Here is a 20,908-nt window from a genome sequence, read left to right as displayed (position 1 = left end):
TCCACACCTATCCTCCCTTTATCTATTCCTGTATATCATCTATCTATCTATCTATCTATCTATCTATCTATCTATCTATCTATCTATCATCTATCTATCTATCTATCTATCTATCTATCTATCTATCTATCTATCATCATCTATCTATCATCATCTATCTATCTATCTATATCTATCTATCATCTATCTATCTATCTATCTATCTATCTATCTATCTATCTATCATCTATCTATCTATCTATCTATCTATCATCATCTATCTATCTATCATCTATCTATCTATATCTATCTATCATCTATCTATCTATCTATCTATCTATCTATCTATCTATCATCTATCTATCTATCTATCTATCTATCTATCTATCTATCTATCTATCTATCTATCATCTATCATCTATCTATCATCATCTGTCTATCATCTATCTCTATCATCTATGTATCTATCATCTATCTTTCTTACACACACACACACACACACACACACACACACACACACACACACAGTCATTCTGAAGAAGAATGTGAGGTGACCTGGGTCATGGACCAAAAGCATAACTGAATTAGGACCTGAGAATGATGATCTTGGCAAAAGAAGGGAAGATAAACTCTTGCTTCTGTGGATGCCTTGGGAATCTCCCTATTTTAGGAATCCTACAAATGTCTTATCTACTGTCTTTGAGATTAAATTCTCAGCTGCACCCTGATCATCTATTTTTAATTATCTTTTTTTCTCTTTATTTATGTTGGTTGGTCTCTTGTGTTTGGAGGGTTTTCTCACATGTCTAGGTTGTCTGGTCATATTTAAGAATGTGATGTCCCATGGTAGGGTTTTCTGTGTGAACAAGGCTTGTCAACTGGTGGGCTTTAGAATGATTAGGAGGTGAGACTGGGGTCATGTAGATCTAAATAACAGAACCAAGATAATTTTGTCAGGGAACTGACAATTATTCTGAGAAAAAAATTTCTCAGAGTTTGCCTATAGGTGGGCTCATGTCCCCATGGAATAGAGTGTGTGTGTCAAGGAGGGGAAGCAAAACAGATTCTTCTGCACGAACTTTCAATGAATCCTTTTAGTTAATGCATGTGTTTTCAGCCTTCCTTTGCCTCCTACTATCATTACTTGGGCTTCCATAGCTCCAGCCGCTCCTGGGGTTCCACAGGGCATACTGCCTTTCTTTTCAGCTGTCCCTCATTTTAAGTTCATGTGCTCTAGCCTCTCAGCCTTCCCTGCCAGGCTTCATCAGCTACCATCTTCTTTCCATTCTCTCATGTAGAAGTTTGTTGACATCCCTAGCCCACTGAAAACCTTTCACTCATTTTCTGTGTTGCTATGGATTTATACCTTCAACTAATTTCATTGCTATCATTTTGTGAGAACTTTGGAGATGGGAGATAAAGACATGTATCCATTTGTTATCTTTGACTGGAAATCTTCCTTCCATTTTTTAAATGCTCATGTACCAAAGGCACAAACCTAGGAAAAAAAATCTCTGTTAATGCTATAAGATGACATATTTTGCTCACATTTCTTTAATAGTTTAATTGAAGGGACAATTTTTTTTTTATTGTAGCAGTGTTTGTTTTTGTTTTGTTTTGTTTTGTTGTTGTTGTTTTTTATCCTGATGGGCACATGGATCATATAAGAGGAATACCACTTAAAATATTTCTGATAGAGTATGAATGATAGTCAGGATTGTTCAATAGGATGGGAGCCTCTGAGACTCTGGGAGACACAGGTTAGGGTAATTTATGAAGAAAAGTCTTTATTCAGTGAATAGAATGGTTAGGGGTTAGGTGGGTACTCCTGAGAACAGAATTGGTAGTGACATTTAGTTAGAGAAGGGCAGGACAAATCTTCGTTGATTTTGTGTCATAGAGATATAAAGATCTCAGCTGGGAAGCTCAGCTTTTAATTTATTAAAATATTTTTAATATTTAATTTATTAATAATATTTTTGATTGTTTTATTTTATGTAACTTATTTACTCACCCCTATTAATTTTCCTGACTTAGCCATCTTTGGAAGACATCATTTAAAGAGAAAGTTAACTTAGTACAGTTTGATGCTTCCATGACTGTGTAAGCTCTTAGTTTCCATGTCCTGGAAAATGCTGGTCTGCTTCCACCTGGTGGCATTTAGCGAGCATTGCAGAACAGAGTGATAGATTATTCACTTACGGCTCCTCAAGCAAATCTCAGTCATAGCTAGGAACCCTCAACAATGGATGAGAGCCTTCTGCTGCATGTGTGAATTTACACATTTGTTCTTTCATAATTGAGGGGTGGGCTGTGTGCAGGGGACAGTGACCTTTACAACTGTAACTGAGAGCTGCTGAGTAGCCACAATAGTGAGACAGGTTCATAGATAGTATAAAAGGCAGGCAATGATGACACTCAAAATATAGAAAACCCCAGTAAACACTGGCAAGTGTGAGATACCTATTTCTTCTTCATCTGAAAGGGAACAAAGTTATATATCTTCATGTGTGCATGTGTGGATCTGTTTGAAAGTTGTTGGGCAGGACACACATCACTAGACATTCATAAAAAGGGATTGGGGTGAAGAGGGTAGTAAAGGAAGACTTAGGCTATGTCTCTAGCATGTTTAAATGAAGGTACTCAGGAATCACTTGTATAAATTTAACATAAATAATGGTTTAAAAAGATGACAGAAAAGGTGAAATAAGAAGGAAAGTAAGGATGGAAGACTTTGTAAGGTTACAAAAGACTTTGTGTGGTTTATAGAGGATAATTGAGACAGTGAGCAAAAGCCCGGTTTTGACACACTCATTCTGTTGGTGTAAAGCACAAGGCATCTTTATCAGTTGCTTGAGAAATTCTGCTGAGTGACAGAGTCCTTTCCCAATATACCAACCTACCAGCACAATCAGACACCAGCACAATCAGACCCAGCAGGCATCAAATGCTTTCAGGACCCCAGTCTTGGAAAAGAGCACTATAGAAATAACAATCTTCAGAAGCAGGTGGCCAGATAGCCTGCTGTCACTTACATATCCCTTGACTTTCTTGGATGCGAAGTTCAGCACCCTGGTGATGATAACCATGACTCTCTTTTGCATGTATGATCTATCTTGATTCATCCACACAGCCATTTCCTGTGGAAAACACAAGAGCCATCCTAGAACCATGGTGTTTCCATTTCTAAATCACCACAATCATGGTGTTTCCATTTCTAACTTCACCACATCAAGGGTCACCACAGTCTCTGATTATTTCACACCTAACCTATATTTATTTTAAAAATGCACAATAACCAGCCAGTATACTACTCTCTACTAGTGTACTCCTTCACTTACTATAGTATCTACACCTATGGTGGGTGTTATTTTATATAATTCTACACACAAGTATTTACTAATATCCACTCTAACAGTCATGTTGGCGAGCATCCTGAAAAGTTTACCACAAGGGGATGAGGGGATCATCAGTGGCTTCTCCTCTTTTTCTTTCAAAATACATATTCTCTCTCTTTTTTGTAAATCACAGGATCTGATTTTCAGTAAAAACATTGAAATGTTATCTGGTCTTGAAATGTCATTTTATCCTAGAATTTTCTTTCCCAGTTCACCACCCAGATATTTCCTGGCTCAGGTTGCCAAGTACACTCCTGGAGGCAACTCCATTAAACAGTTTTTGAAAATCTTGATTCAGTCTTTCTTGCTGTAACTTCTGTCTATTCTAAATCCCCAGGGAACCTTCGGAAGGGAAGAATACCTGCATATGCTTCACAGGCCAATCACTATTAACAGACTTCTTAAGGCAGTCTGTTGAATCCATAGTCTTTATGCCAATGATTGGCCAGATCTCTACCCCTTCCCTTGTTCCCATTGCTTAAACCTGTTCTGAAGTCCATTTCCTAGGGCAGAAGCATCTCTGAAAGTCTGAGGAGTCAACCCCTGACTTTTCCAGAAGTGAGGTTCGGTACTTTTTGAGAACGGGGAGAATTTCTAGACATGGAAGGTGTGAGACTAAGATGGTTCAGTAACAGGCTCCCAAGTTAGAGTAGCTCCTCCACTCATTGGCATTGCATATACTATTCCTCTCTCTACTTCCATTTTCTTATCTGTAAAGTGGGAGAAATAATAGTAGCTTCCTCACAGGGTTAAGTATCAAATGATATAACCCATGTAGTAAGTATTCAGCTGAGTGCCATAGAGTAACTGCTCAATACCCAGCATGAGAGAGGGTGTGTGTGAAAACGCATGCATAGGGAGAGGGTTGTAATCATGGAGCAAGAACAAAACTTTAAAAAGTTGTGAAGTTAAAATTTAAAAAATGTGCAGGAAACATTTGGCTCAAATTAGGCACCAATTAGCTCAATATATTTCACTTTCCTTCACAGGGCTTCTTGTCCTCATAGATACCAATTCTGCTTCTTTCCTTGAATGTATTTTATGATTTGGACAACGCACGGATTTATAGTATTTCCAGACAGCTGCCCCCTGATGCCATTATGTAAGGAATGCAAAATTAAAGGCCCTAGGATGACCAGAGAAGACTTATGTCTCTGGTTGGGGGACCTTAAAGACACAGTGAGGTCCCAGATGTAAAAGTAGGTTTTGGACATTCTTAGGGTTTCCATGGATACCATAGGATGCTCACAAAAGCCCCAGAGTTGTTAGGGAAGAACCTGCATATAGACCCCATCAAGGCATGGTTCACTGTTCCATGGACCTGAACTTAGTGTAGACCAGTCATTCTACTCTCTGCCGTCCCCTGTTGTGTTCTCTCTTACATTGCCACACGGCACTTGCCTTCTGACGTGTCTATGCCATCCTCCCAAAATTAAATTCTTAAAAGGGCATCTCTGTAATTCAAATAAACAGAAGTGATTTCATTTAGTGGATACTGGCACATGGAGGAAAAAAATTTTTTTAGCCACTAGATATTTGAAGGAGATGTTAAGTATGGCAAATGGGAAATAAGAAGTGAAGGGGAGTGTGCTTAGGTTTACAACACAAAACCAAAATTGCTCATTTTCCCTTTACCTTTAAGATTTGCAGTTTGTAGAGGTCTTTAGACACTAAGATCAGAAGAGTGTCCTCAAATATGTTTAAAATACTTTGGTATAATTCCTGAAAAACAAAAATGTTGTACAACCAGCCAGCCAGCCTTACCCCATTTTCTGTAGTTTTGCATCCTGGTGTCCTGAGTTCTTCCCATAAACTGAAGGTAAGAAAGGAGAACAGTAGCTATGGTCATGAGAGCTCACCCAATGCCATGTGCCATGTGTTTCTTCTGCACCCCACATAACCAGTGTGCTGTGCAGTTATGCTGAGGAAACAGACACCACACATGTTGCTCATCTTACTATGGGACTGTTCCCACCTTCACCTTTCTCTGTTCACGTTTCCTTTTTTTTAAAAAAATGTGTTTTTATTGATTTCAGAGAGAGGAAGGGAGAGGGAGAGAGAGAGAGAGAAACATCAATGGCGAGTCATTGATCAGCTGCCTCCTACATGCCCCCGACTGGGGATTGAGCCCACAACCCGAGCATGCGCCCTGACTGGGAATCAAACCCCGATTTCCTGGATCACAGGTCGATGCTCAACAGCTGAGCCATGCCCGGCCGGGCTCACATTTCCTTCTTTGCAGAACTTGCCAGTGAACTCCCTGTTCTTGCTCAACCAATTAACCAAAAATCCATTCAACTCATACCATCCATTAAATCCCATTGTATTGTAGAATTCATAAGTCCAGGGCTGTAGATTAGTGCTGGGAAGTGCTATGTATCTATTGTATGTAAAAAGAGTGAAGGAGAAAACCACAAAGGTCACGACCAGCAGAGAGTCACTGCGAAGGACTGCTGTGCGCATCACTATGTCCCATCACGATTAAAGGGCCCAAACGCTCACCTCCAGGTCGAGCCTCTCATTTTGGTCGTCCCCCATTTCTTGCACTTTGTCAAGACTTGGTATAGCAAATACCATTTTAAAGGATGACTCTATTATACTCAGCTGAGTTTCAAATTGCAGTAAGGGATCCACAAAGCTGGTGAGAAAAAGGTGTGATTATTAAAGTGAGGAGAAAAGAAATATAACCTAACTTTAGTCCCTTTTTCTTAGTGATAAGAGAGAGTAGACTAGAAAATGAGGCCCAGCCTTTGGCTTTATATGACACGTGGGTTTTAAATAGTCTTGTGAAACTGACAATGGTGCTTTAAATATAGAGGGATGAATTTTTTTTGCAAATATGATCTGTAACCAGTTACAGACATAATCAGGTAAAGTGGTTATATGCAAAGCCATGCTGAGCTTTAGGCAGTTGAAATATATTACAGCCACATTTTCTCTAACCCATGATGCTATGTTTCTCACATTTTAGTATTTCTGATATTGGAATGCATCTTCCAATTGATGGCAAAAGAAACCCACCCAGCAGCAGCTAGAAAGATACTTGTGAAATAGTTGTTATTCCTTTGGTGTATGTGATCTGGATAATAGTCCTTCCTGATTTTTATTGAGGTGAAATTATTTTTCTCAAAGATGGTGATATTGAATGGTAAGGTATGAAATCTTGTTCTGGACTCAGAATCTCTTTATTGGACAAGATACTCTATCTGAGACTTCCTGTTGGAAATGGAATGTCTTGGAATATATTAGGTAATTTTCAAATACTGGAAGATTGATTTGACATTCATGGGCTTTAATGGATTATCAGACTCTGAACAGCTATCTATCAAAAGTTTCTGGTTGAATTTTCAGTGGAAGGTATTTAACGTCTAGGGATATATTATCTGGTTTAAGAAAATGCAAAATTAAGATTTTGATGAAATAGAAAACAGCGTCTTTCAATGTACTTTGAAATCATATCACCAGGCCTAAAAAAAAAAAATGCTAAAATGGTCCATGTCATGAACAAGGATTATGAAAGTAGTGTGATACTCTGATGCCATGATGGACAAATGATCTTCAGATGTTAAATGTGAGGAAGGCTGCGAGTCAGATGTTGGCCATACTGAAGAAGAAAGTCACATGCAAATCTATGGGTCAACATGGGCAATCATATGATTTGTTTTTTGGTCTGCATGTAATTTGTTTCCAAAACAGCAGTTATTAAGTTACTGATGTGTGTTACAAGTGACATCTTAGTGTAAATGCTTTTTTATATTCCAGGATGTATAACTAGGTGGTATAGAAAGGCACTTGAGAAGATAGAATAAGCATTCCTCACTAAATTACTGTATGAGTTTTCTTTTGTTTAAATTTTGAGCTAAATATTTGTTTCAAAGATTAAAGTGAGTAGTAGACCAAATGTACTAGAAAAAATTACCTGGGAATTTTTTTAAATGAAGCAATAAGTCTTAGATAAGATTGACATACAAAAGGCAATTTATATATTTGTAAGTATAATTTCCAGAATCACAACTGAATAAAAGAAAGTAGATGCCTCCAAATAAAAGTATGAGGAAATTATATTAAGCATGATCAGAAAGAAATCAGGAAGGCTATATTAATATGACACAACATTTAATTCAAATGAAAGTATTAAAATCTATAAAAAAATATCCTCGGGCCTGGCTGGGCATGGCTAATTGGTTGAGCATCGACCTAGGATCCAGGAGATCGTGGTTCTATTCTCGGTCAGGGCACATGCCTGGGTTGCCGGCTTGATCCCCAGTTGGGGGTGTCCAGGAGGCAGCTGATCAATGACTCATCATTGATGTTTCAATTCTCTCTCCCTCTCCCTTCCTCTCTCTGAACTCAATAAAGATATATTTACAAAATATATATCCTCAGGTGAGGATTAAAAAAAATAAAGAAAAAGAGTATACAGTTTAAACTTTTAGAGCAATGATTTGTAAAAATAACATGAGTAGTATAACACTACCAATCATGATTTATCATTGAAATATAAGAATGGACCAATATTCTAAAAACTATTAACTGATATATATCTATTAATAGATTAAATAATAAAATAGTTCTTTAATCAAACCTGAAAAAGTATTTAATAAATCTCAACATCATTTTTCTAAGAAAAAAATAATTCCTTGAAAAGTTTTATTTAAACCAAGAACAAAAATACTGCTAATTGAGAAGTAGTGTGTTTTTATTAAAAACAGGAACAGCATAAGGGTTTAATTTCTTACTTTAAAATAATGTGTTAGAGTTCATTGTGTTTCTAAATAAGACATGATCTAATAAAAAAAAGTTTGTTAAGCTCAATCAAATACAGAATAAACACAACCCTGCCTTACATACCACTTCTATCTCAGTGTATCAGTAATTGCTTTCTGAACAATAAAATGAAACAGAAACCAAAATGCAGGGTATCTAATAAATCAGTCTAGGAATGTGTGAGATCTATATTAAAAATGTGTCAAACTTTCAAGGAGGACATAAAACTTGAATAAGTAAAAATATATTTATAAATAGGGAGATTACTTATACATGCCAATTATTCTCAAATTATTTTTACAAACTCTAAAACTGCAATTAAAATTTTAGAACATTTTCATCAGAAGTTAATAAAATACATTTACATTTCATTTGGAAAAATAAGCTGGGAGGACTAGCACAGACCACTTTGCTGAAAAAGACCAAGAAAAATGAGGAAGATCCAACTCAATCAGGTAATAGAATCTATTACAAAACAGCATTAAATCAGAACAGTTTAGCGGTGGCACCAAAATGAAAGTCTGAATAATGGGAGAGAGTAGAAAATGCCCTGATGTAGGAATAGCAAACACATGGGTAGAGGCTATGTCTCCTTTTCCAGGCCAAATGCGGCACTGATTTATTGTGACAGTATTTCATGTTGGGTCAAATTGCAATCTCATCACCCCCTCCCCCATTTTTTTTTAACTTGAAAATTCTATTGAGGTACTTGTAGATTCACATGTGGTTGTAAGAAATAATACAGAAAGACCTCCTACACTTCACCCATTTCCCCAGTGGTAACATTCTCCAAAAACTATAGTATAATACCCGAATATTGACATTGACTCAGTCTCCTGATCTTGTTCAGATTTCCCATTTAACCTGTGCATGTGTTCATGTAGGTGTTGTGTGTGTACTTAGTCCAATATGACTTTATCACACATGAAGGATCATATATTTGCTGTTCCTATCAAGATACTAAACAGCTCAGAACCCTTAAAGCGGGTAACTATTTCATTACACAGACAAATAAAAAAAATTAAAAACCAACAACAACAAAAAAACTCAAAGGGTTAAATATGCCTCTGGAAATGAAACATTTTAAATAAGTATCATCTGTATCAGGGGTCAGCAAACATTTTCTGTGATGAACCAGATAATAAATAAGGCTTTGCTGGCCTCTGTCTGCTCCAACTCTGCCATGTAACACAGGAGCAACCACAGGCAGTACATGAAGGAATGGGTGTAGTTGTTTTCCAGCAAAACTTTGTTTATGGACCCTGAAATTTGACTTTCAGATAATATTTACATGTCATGAAATATTCTTCTTTTGATTTTTTCCCCAACTATTTAAAAATGTAAAAATTATTCTTATCTCTCAGGATGTAGAAAAATAGGCTGCAAAAACAGCAGGATTTAAGCACATGGACCATAGTTTACTGACTTCTGGGCTGTATAATGGGATTGTGAAGCCTAATGTAAATTAGTTCATAAATAAAAGTAACCTATAGACTAAAGGGTAACAAAAAACTAGGAGATATTGAACATAATATTAAAGTGCAATGTAGAATTAATTTTTTAATCAGATAGCATACAAAAATAAAAGAAAAAATATAGCTATGACTGTAAAATCAATTGTAACACGATAAAAGAGGAACAAATTTAAAAACTATGAAAACATCACAAGAATCCTAATAAACTGAATCCTAAAACACCATTAAAATTGTAATAAATTGGCAAAGAACATGAGAAAATTTCCACATGAGAAAATTCATAAATGCATAAACATAGAAAATATTGAGTCTGCTTATAATAAAAGTAATATTAAAATAACAAGGAGGCAAAATTTTGAACCTATTTTATATCAGCAAGAGAAAAAAGTAGGTATGTAATGTAAATTTAGGTGACTAGGCTTTGAATAAGCATTTATTATTAGTGCAATTCTTCTGGACAACAAATTGACAGTATTTATTAAGCGCTCTGAGGAGGTTCATCCCATTGGCATTAGCCGGAGTTCAGGGGAAGCAGAGAGCCAAAAGAAGACTTAGAGGTGCACAAGGTTTCTAAGAGAAGGAGAGAAGCAGGTGGGAGGATTAGGGTAGAAAGAGTCTTGGACCACAAGTTCTAAGGAAGGTTTGACCAGGCTGATGGAGATTCCTCAAGCCAAGTCACCCACTGGAGTTGCTTGTCCCACCACTATGGGTCATCAGAAGTGAGGTCTCAGCAATGGTCCTGTTGGATCCTCACTGCTGACTTTATGAGGTTGTCGACCAATGAGGATCTGCAGCAGCAGGGCATTTTCATGGCCTGTCATCAAAATCAATAACTTCACTTGCAGAATGGTATTTCAAAGTAGTATTTCAGAGATGATACAATCTTTCATGTACAAAGATGATTACCACAATTTTAGTAAAACATAATTTAGGAAATTTCAAAATCTGGCAATAGTACACTGCCATTAAAATGAAAATCTGATTGCAAAGGAGAATAAAAAGTAAGACAAAATGCCAAAATGGAAAGTATTACAGAGCATCGAGTGTGCAATCTGCTTATGATTCTGTGATAATTAAATTGATCTGCCTATCCATGCAGTACAGAAAGATTGGGAAAGAACACGAGAAGAAAGAAAGAAATACTTGCTGAGTTAGGATGGTGGAATTTGGAAAGTTTTTTATTTTTCACCCTTGTGATTCTTCTCTATAACATTTTAAAGATAGTGAAATAAGAGAGGATTGCAGTTTATTATACCTGGAGTTTATGGACAGGATTATGGCTTGATAATTCAAGATGCTTGTGTATGTATCCCATAGACTGTTAGCCTTGCGCTCCTGTATCAGGAAAAAGAGAAGAATCCATGATAACAGGCCTGGGAGACTCATAGCATCATGGGAACACACTGGACTGGAATATAAGCCCCAAAGTTTATAGAAGTGTTGAGACAAGGCAAAGTACAATTTAAACTCACGATACTAAGTGCCAGCCTTTTATAGCCAACCACTGTGCTCCTATAATTAGCATTTCCTAGCACAATTTTGTGAGGAATGCTCTTTACCAGGTGCTCTTCTGCACAGCACTGTAGCTGCTGTTGTCCTTCAGTTGTCCTATAACAACGTGGACCTCTGCTTCCCATCTGTTAGCTAGCTTCTCCTTTTTTCATGGAGCCAAGTGTGTCACTACAACTCCATCAGGTTATTGTTCTGTCCCTTTTACTTTGGCATCACATCTTTTGTTGAATCACTGACTCACAGCATGTCCCTTCCTTGTCATGTTTTCGCATGTGCCGTATTATCGCTAATGTTTATCGAATGCGAAAGCCAATGCACACACTGGTAAGCAATGAGGGTTGACAAGCTTATATGAACTGCTTTTCCAGGGGGTGTCATTCTAGGAAGTTATAGGAATTAGCCATAAGTTTCACCTGCTTTCCCCAATTAGGTTTTTTGTTATTGTTTGGAATATATAACTTGCTCACCAGTATTCCCAGAAATTCTTCAGTGCCTCCTCTGGGGAGGTATGATTATCATTCTGGCTTTAACTTCTATTCTGTGGCTAAGTTCCCTTTTAACTCATTTTCAATTACTCCCTAATCACTATGGATCTTCATTGGAAACCCACAGTAAATGATAAAACGGTCACAATCCTGGAAATCTGTACTTTGTAGTATATTTTGTAACACTAGGTTCTAGGGTCAGTTTGGTGAGCCTTAAGCTTCCAAATTTATTATTTTGGCTTTCTTCTCTAAGCGGACCATCTGCTTTTTATATATATCTTATATCATTGACATTTTTGTTCCATATCTGCTGTCATTCTTGGCCAGAAAAATTGGAGTCATGCCCGTTTCACCAGTTCCTTAAATCTCAGATGTTTCAAAGCACAGGCATATAATGTGTGTTCCTGATGCCACCTTAGCCTGGGGGAAAATGGGATTATCATAATCATCATTATTCTGAGGGAATTTGAAACCCCCTCTAATAATTCCCAAACAATTCTGGGAATGCTCAAAGGGAGCCACAGTCCTCTAGAGCATTATGTGAGTCTTCACATTTTTCCTTCATCTCTAGATAAATAGAATCTAGACAACAGCAAAATATCAAAAAATGCAGAGAGCCCTGGACAGTGTTTCTCAGTGGTTAGAACATTGGCCCGCACACCGAAGGGCTGTGGGTTCAGTTCTGTGTCAAGGGCATGTACCTGGGTTCCAGGTTTGATCCCTTGCCCCCATCAGGGTGCGTGTGGGAGGCAGCCAATTGATGTGTCTCTCTCACATCGATGTTTCTCTCTGTGTCTCTCCCCCTCCCTCCCTTCCACTCTCTATAAAAATCAATGGAAAAAATACCCTCAGGTCAGGATTAACAACAACAAAAAGTTTGGAGAAATGGGGTATCTGAGTTGGGGGCATGAATGTCCCAAGTCCTTACCTGTTAGGCTTGTTGTCTGCTGGGTTTCACTGAACGTAGTGATGCTGATGGCGTCATGGCCCCACCACCGAGGCCAGATATTGAGAGAGCTGAAGGCTACACTGGGAATAAATTCACCCACCACTCCCAGAGCTAGTTAAATGATTTCCCACTATTGCGGAAGCCCCCAAAACCAGTGTCCCTACAGCACTTTCGGTATCGTGGTTCTTCTGATTTTTACTGGTTCTTATATTGCAAATTTATATACAAATACATAGCTTGACCCTGCAATGAAACTTAGATTATCTAGAGAAGTGTCTCTTTTAATAAACTTTTAAAACATTATACTCTATTTATGTAAACATTTAAAAAAGCGGTGCACACACGTACAGATGTGTAAACAGTGGACAAAGTCTCCAAGTTCCCCCTCCCCTGCCAGCTCCCATACCCGAATTTCCATCCTAGAGTGTACAGTTGTGGCTGGTTTCTTGTGCTCCCTTCCAGAGACAGAATATGCACATACAGGAATGTTAATAACAATCTTTTGGCTGAGGAGACTAGCAAATGGTTCTATTTTTTCTGCAACTGCTGCCCCCTATGCTCTGCCAACCTCCTACCCTGGAATCCCTCCTAAAATTTCCATCTCTTTGAGTTATTAAAACAGCTTCACCATTATTATTAATACTGAATCGTTTATTTAAAATTATCAACCTCATTATTTATTTACAGTTTGGTGGGAAGGATTTTCACTGTGATGATAGAAGAATATGAGACATTGCAGCAGATGTGTCAGGAGAGGGGTGGGTGGGCCAACAGTGGGGTGGGTCAAACTTTCATCCTTTTGAATTAGTGTTGAAGGTCATTTCCAGGGGCACGCAAGGATGAGCAAGAACATGATTTTGTAGAGGAAAAAAGTTAAAAACGGTGTTCAACCAAACTGCCATTTTTTTCGCTTTCACCCAGAGATACCTATTTTAAACATTAATTATGACAGCCTTGTGATGGAGAGAATGAACAAGTAATTCCCCCACCCACAAGAGATTTTAGTTCCATTGGTGTCCTTATAGATTTTAACATACCAGGTGATGCCATTTTACGATGGACTGCAGAATCCAGAGATCTGTTTCTAGTCAGGGAGAAGGAGACCGGTTAAAAGGAAGTACATTTAATTTCTTACCACTGATTGGGGCATATCCCAAAAGCTGAAGCTGTATGCCCTTGATGGCCAAGCCCAACACACACCCACACGTACACTAAAGCTTCAGACAAATTCATCATGAGTATTACTGAAAAACAACAAAAAGATTAGCAAACAGAATACAGAAAGACACTAAAAGACTACTGAACTAATAACCAACTGGTATTTATTCCATTATTGTCTGTTGTCCATGGGCTATGCATGTGTGCATAAATGTTCTTTGGTTAATCTCTTCGAGTCCTCCCACCCTCTTTCCCTCTGAGATCTGTTGGTCTGTTCCATGTATCCAGGCCTCTGATCCTACTGTGTTCATCAGTTTATTTTGTTCATTATATTCCACATATAAGTGAGATCATGTATTATTTGTCTTTCTCTGACTGTCTTACTTTGCTTAGCATAATAACCTGGAATAATTTTAGATTTACAGAAAAGTTGCAAAGATAGAACAGTTCTCATACTCCCCTCACTGACCGTTTCCCCTAATGTTAACATCTCACTTAACTATAGCACATTTGTAAAAACGAATAAATTAATATTGGCACAGTTTTATTAACTAAACTATTGGCTTCATTTGAATTCCATTCGCTTTTCCGCCTGTGTCCTTTCCCTGCTCCGGGTCCAGTCCAGAGTCCCTCGTTGCTTGTGGTCATCATGTCTCCTTAATTTCCTTGGATCTCATCTGTAGCTGTCTTACAGTCTTTCCTTGTTAATGACCTTGAGAGTATGAAGAGTTCTGGTTGGGTATGTTGTAGAATATCCCTCTAATCTGGTATTTTTCTCATGAGTAGACTGGGAATACAGGGTCTTGAAAAAATTAGCACAGAAGTAAAATGTCCTCACCATGAGAAAGTATCAGATTTTGATTTCATTCATTAGTCCTACTATTTTTCTCTTATCAAATTCAAGGATACAGCTTCATTTTTAATGTAGGCTTTCTTTCCTTCTGCCTTTCTTGGATTTATTTTGCTGTCCTTTTTCTCACTTCTTGTTTTAGATATTTATTTATTGTTATTCTTTCTGGTTTATTATTCTGAGTATTTAAAGTTATGGATTTTTCTCTTTACCCTGTTTTCGCCATATGCTCTAAGTTCTAATCTATAGTATTATCAATATTCTGTAATTTCTGTATTAATTTCCTCTTTGAATCCAAGAATTCTTTAAAGTAGAATAGCTTGTTTGTTTGTTTGTATTTTTTTAATCCTCACCTGTGGCTATTTTTCCATTGCTTTTCAGAGACAGTGGAAGAGAGAGAGAGAGAGAGAGAAAGAAACATCGATGTGACAGATGACAAACAGTAGGTTGATTTTTGTATTTGTTTCATAAGTTCCATATTATTTTCTAATTTTTTTTTGCATTGTGATCAGAGGATATTTCTGCTATTTCTACATTTTGAGATTTATACAGAAATTTCTAGCCTAACATATGGCTATCTTTTATGAGTATACCTTTTTGTGAGCATTAGAAAAAAAGATATGTTCTTTGTTTCATGGATAGAAATTGATATATGGGTCTCTCACACACCTATACACCTATACACACACACACACACACACACACACACACACTTACCTTTGTCTTTACTCTTTCTTGTATACTTATTTCTATGAGTCCTTAATAGCATCACGATGACAGAGGTGAATTAGCCTTCTATTACTAATGCTGCAAAGGAGTATTTTGTATTAGTACATAAACCAGTAACTTTCCTATAGTTTTGTTGTGCTTTATCAATTCTGATGCTACTATGTTATGTGGTATGTAGATTGTATTAATTTTCTATTGCTGTGTAATGAACTACCACAAAGTTAATGGCTAAAAAAACTACCCATTTATCATTTGACAGTTTCTGTAGGTCAGAGGGTCAGGCTCTGTTTAGTATTTTAAATAAATGGAATGCAGTGCTTATTCACATGACTGGAATCAAGTGGTTGTCATGGACTGCTATCTCATTTGACACTCAAGATCCTCTCCCAAGGTCATTTAGGTTGTTGGCAGAATTCAGTTAAAAATCTCACAAGATTAAATGTATACATGAAGAAATTATAGGACAGATCTAGAATTTTCCCCATGATACAACTTTTCCTCTTCTCTGTTTTTACATGTGTATGATTTATTTTAATAAATAAATTGTGACCAACATTTTTAACTGATATTTAAACTACTTAGCCTCATGAGCTTTCCACTACCTGATGGATTTTTCTATTTCATTGAGGAAAATGAAAAGTTTTCTGGATGGGAGTTCAGTTTCAGAGCTAGGATGCTTGGGGGAAGACCAAACGTTGGTGGGTGTCAACTTATGGGTGGTATAGACTTCCATAAGTTAACATAGGTGCTCAAGGTGTCTGCAAGATTGGAGGGATGAAGACAGGTGATGGGAAAGAAATGGACATGAAGTTAAAGGAGATTAATTAGCAAAGATAAACTCTTCCAATCAGTAAATCTTGTAAGAACTTTAGAAGAGGGCCCATGGTGAGGTAAATTCTAATATATTCATACTTTTTTCTTTAAACAGAACAAAAACTAAGTAGCTAAGGCTAGAAAGAAGATGAGCTTTTGACTGACTGAAGGGTTAATAGGAGAAAAATCACTTACGTGTGTGTAATTTTTCTGTAATTGTTAGCGAGGTAGGGTAATGAAGAGAACCTTTACCTCTTAGCCAAAGATAAAATACTCAATCAACCAAAGGAATCCTTTGAGATGTTGTCCCTTGTCATGGCAACCACGTATTTCAAAGATTCCATTCTGGAATGGATGTGGTTCCTGCCGAGAAAGTACTGACATGCTCAGGTGGCTGCTACTGCTTACCTGTTACTACTAAGGAGAGAAGCTTTTGCTTCATATGTTACCAGCACTGAAAGGTAGTTTTGCAAATCAATGGCCCAATGAAAGGTGGGAAAAGAATATGAACAGAAAGTTCAAGTAAAACTGAATAGTCAATAAATATCAAAAGATGCTAAAAAAAAAAAAAAAAAAGAAGATGCTCAATCCCCATTGGAGTCATAGAAATGGAAACCAATGAAATAACATTTCACAACAAGTAAGTAGAAATAAAATAACTAAAAATAAGTAGAAATTTAAAAATCTATTAAGTTCAAATACTGGCAAAAGTAGAAAGAAACTGGAACTTTCTCATACCACTGAAGGAAGCATAAATGGATATAGCTACTTTGTAGAGCAATTTGTCAAGTTCTAGCAAAACTGAAAACCTGCAACCCAGAATTTCCTGTTGTAGGTCGATAGACTTAGAAGCGTTTGTACAAATTGTAAGGATGTTCATTGCAGCATTCATTTTTAAGATATAATTTACATTCCATAAAATGCATCCTTTTAAAGTGTACAATTTAGTCTTTTGAATATCTTTACAGAGTTGTACAATCATCAGCACTGTCTAATTTTAGAACATTTTCATGGACCCCAAAAGAAATCCTGTGCCCATTAGCAGTCATTCTCTGGCTCCCTCTTCATCTAGCACCTGGCAGCGACAAATCTACTTCCTGTTTCTATGGATTTGCCTGTTCTGGACATTTCATATATAAATGGAATCACACAATATGTGGCCTTTTGTGACTGGCTTCAGTCACTTAGTATAATGTTTTCAAAATGCATTTGTGTTGTGGCATGGATCAGCACTTTATTCCTTTCTATGGCTGAATAATATTAGCCATATTTTATGAATATACCACATTTTGTTTATCCACTCATGAGTTAATATAGATTTGGTTGTTTCTTACTTTAGGCTCTTATGAATAATACTTCTATAAACATCCATGTACAAGGTTTTGTGTAGGCATATGTTTTTATTTCTAGAAGTGGAATTGTAGGTTCACATAACTTTCTTTTTAACTTTTGAAAGAACTACTAAACTGCTTTCCAAAGAGGCTACACCATTTCATAATCTCATCAGCAATGTATGAAAGTTCTGTGTTATCCCATGCTTGACACACTTGATCTTTAAAAAAAAATTATTATAGCTACATGCATACCTTGTGGATGTGAAGTGCTATCTCATTGTAGTTTTGATTTGTATTTTCTTAATGACTAACATTGAGCTTGTCTTTATCTACTATTTAGCCATTTGTATATCTTTTTTAGAGAAATGCCTATTTTTAAATTGGGCTATTTGTCTTTTATTGTTGAGTTGCAAGTGGTTTTTCATATATTCTGGACACTAGCCACTTACCAGATATAAGATTTGCAAATATTTTCTCCCAGTCAGTGGACAGAATACTTTGTATTATTATATACAACATACTTTGCATTATTTCAGCTCTGCTAAATGTATTCTAGCTTGTTTTATGGCTTCATATGGTCTGTCTTGGAGAATGTTCCATGCACACTTAAGAAGGATGTGGTTTTTGCTATTTTAAAGTGGAATGTTCAGTAGATGTCTCAGATACATTTGGTTCATGGTGTTCAACTCTTCTATTTTCTTGTTGGTTTTCTAATTGTTCTGTCCATTTTTAAAACGTGAGGTATGGAAGTCTCCAACCATTATTATTGAATTTTCTATTTCTCCCTCCTATTCTGTCACTTTTTAGCTCAGTATATTTTGGGGCTCTTTGGTTAGGTGCATATACGTTTATAATTATGTTTTTCTGATGAATCAACTCTTTTATCATGACATGTCCTTCTTGTCTCTGGTAATAATTTTTGTTTTAAAGTTTATTTTGTCTGATATTATTAGAGCCACATAATTTTTCTTTTGATTACTATTTGCATGGTATACCTTTTCCCATCCTTTTACTTTCAATTTATTTGTATCTTTGAATCTAAAGTATATGCCCTGGCAAACAGTAAATATTTGGATCATTTTCTTATCCATTCTACCTGTCTCTTTTGATTAGAGTGCTTATTTCATCTATATTTTTTGAGGCATAGTTTTGCAAGATACAGAAATCCTGGTTGACATCTCCCCCCTTCCACTCAGCCCTTTGTATATATCATCCCACTACTTTCTGACTTCTATAGTTTCTGATGACAAATCAGCTGTTGATCATATGACAATATCTTATATGATGAGTTGTTGTTTTTAAATTTTTCTCTTTGTCGTTGTCTTTAGACATACTATTTGATGTTCTCTGAGCTTCTTATATGTGTAGGTTAGGTTTTAAAATAAAATTTGGCAAGTTTTTTGCCATTTTTTTAAACTAATATTATTTCTGCTTCTTCCTCTCCTTTCCTGTGACTCATATTAGGCGTATTTTGGTATACTTACGATGTCCCACAAGTTCCTGAGGCTCTGTTTATTTTTTCCTCATTATTTTTTATTTCTGTTCTTTAGACTGGATAGCATCAATTGATCAATTGTAAAGTTTGCTGATTTTTTTTCCTTCTGCTACTTAAATCTGTTCTTGAGCCCCTCTAGTAAATTTTTTATTTCAGTTATACTTTTCACTCCAGTATTTCTGTTTGGTTAGGCTGTATAAGTTCTGTTTCTTTTTTGATATTCTCTATTTGGTGAGAGAGACATTGTTTTTATACTTCTCTTTAGTTCTTTAAAGATATGTTTTCCTTTAGTTCTTTCACTATATTTATAATAGTATATTAAAGTCATTGCCTACTAAGTACAGTGTCTGGTTTCCTCTGAGACATTTTCTATTGATTGCTTTTTCTCCCTGTATATGGACCGTACTTTTCTTTCTCTTTATGTGTGATAATTTTTATTAAAATCTGGAAATGTAAAATAATATAATATACTAGCTTTGGAAATCATATTACCCTCTCTTCAGAGTTTATTGTTATGCTCATTGTTGTTGGTTTTATTTTGTGATTGTAGTGATTTTGCCTGACTTATTTTGTAAAGTTTATGTCCTTTATCACATGTCTTCACTGAATTCTCTGTTCAGTTAGCAACTATAATATGGCAGATTTTCTTAAAGGCTTTGAACCAATACGCCTTCCAACTTTTGTCATGGGGCTCTGTGTGTTATGGAATGCTTTCCACACTTCCAGCAATTTATAACACTGCCTTAGCCTTTGCTTTTTATTGCAAAGAACCTCAAGGTTGCCCAGAGTTGAGAGATTAGAATCTTCTCAGGTCTTTTCTTGCCACGTGCAGAGCCCTGCACATGTGTATGACTTTTAGATTTCCAGAAATATGTTAGAGTTTTCAAAGCCTGCTGTGGGCATCTCATTCCTCATTTTTTCCTTTTAAGTGTTTTGGTCAGCTTTTTATTTGCCTCAACTGGTCTTGCTAGCTCAGGCAGCTGCAGTATTAAACAATTGCCCCTGGTTGGTTTTGACAAATGTTCTGGGAACAGGCCTGTTTGCCCTGGAAGAACTTTGAGTCAGATGAAATAAAAACAAGTCCTGTGACTGGTACACTTTCAGGGAGATAATAAGTCAAATAGTAATCGTTCTGTGGTGGATTTGGGGGGGCTATAAATCTATTCTGCCCTCTCCAATAGTAGCGAGGCTGCTGATTTTCACAGCTACTGTTGGTTTATAGTAATTTTTAGCAATAAATGTTTGTTAGATGATTGTAAGCCTTTAATTTCCTGAGTTCTGATAAAGTTGATTTTGAGAATTTTTCCAGTGTTCTCATTGCTTTTATGGAGGAACAGATTTTTTAAAGTTCTCCACCATTACAAAAGTACTTACACAGCATTGTTTTTAATAGGAAAAAAAAATTATTGGAAAAAATTCTTACAGTAAGGGAATAGACAAAAAATTGTAATATCTTTATACAATGGAATGCAGAAGTTAAAATAATAGACTAAGATTATGTATCTACACATGAATAGCCATAAAAACAAATTAATGACTGATACCCAGAGTACAATAATATTTATATAATCAAAACACACAAAAAATATTTTTGATGAGTGCATATATAGAGATCAAATTATTTTTACAAAACATGGGCTAAGAGGATAAATGCATGATAGCAATGGGTGGATGGGGTTGGAATGAGGGGGAAAAAAACCCAACTTTTTCTATAGTATTTTAAAAAGAAAATATGGGCACATGGATATTGGCAATATTATTTTTGTGTTTTTCTCTATTTAAAACTCAGGAAGAAAGAAGAATGTCATTACATTGGATTATTCTATTCTCTGGGAATTTACTGACTCTATCCAATTTTTTATAATCTATGGGTGGAAAGAAAACAAAAGACAGAGTGAGATAAATAAGTACTGAACCACAATTAGTGGTTAAAATGATCTTGAAATAGTTTTCAAATATGGAAT

At 36.3% G+C, this 20,908-nt stretch overlaps 1 protein-coding gene across 1 annotated transcript in view; it reads right to left on the bottom strand.

The window, feature by feature from the left end:
• Positions 1-11,393, bottom strand: part of MROH9 (maestro heat like repeat family member 9) — a 41,502-nt gene extending 30,109 nt beyond the window's left edge. Inside the window, exons 1-5 of the mRNA XM_087828180.1 lie at positions 11,373-11,393; positions 10,875-10,954; positions 5,880-6,015; positions 5,013-5,099; positions 3,015-3,119 (exon numbers count right to left, since the gene is read on the bottom strand). Of these exons, the coding sequence (XP_087684306.1) occupies positions 3,015-3,119; positions 5,013-5,099; positions 5,880-6,015; positions 10,875-10,954; positions 11,373-11,393 (429 nt within the window). The remainder of the gene's footprint in view (positions 1-3,014; positions 3,120-5,012; positions 5,100-5,879; positions 6,016-10,874; positions 10,955-11,372) is intronic.
• Positions 11,394-20,908: the final 9,515 nt, after the last annotated feature.

This window comes from Miniopterus natalensis, chromosome 19 (genome assembly GCF_054644295.1).
Source record: "Miniopterus natalensis isolate mMinNat1 chromosome 19, mMinNat1.hap1, whole genome shotgun sequence".
In the NCBI taxonomy this organism is placed as follows: domain Eukaryota; kingdom Metazoa; phylum Chordata; class Mammalia; order Chiroptera; family Miniopteridae; genus Miniopterus; species Miniopterus natalensis.
Note: the sequence above shows the minus strand (reverse complement) of the source record. Positions and strands in the feature narration are given on the sequence as shown.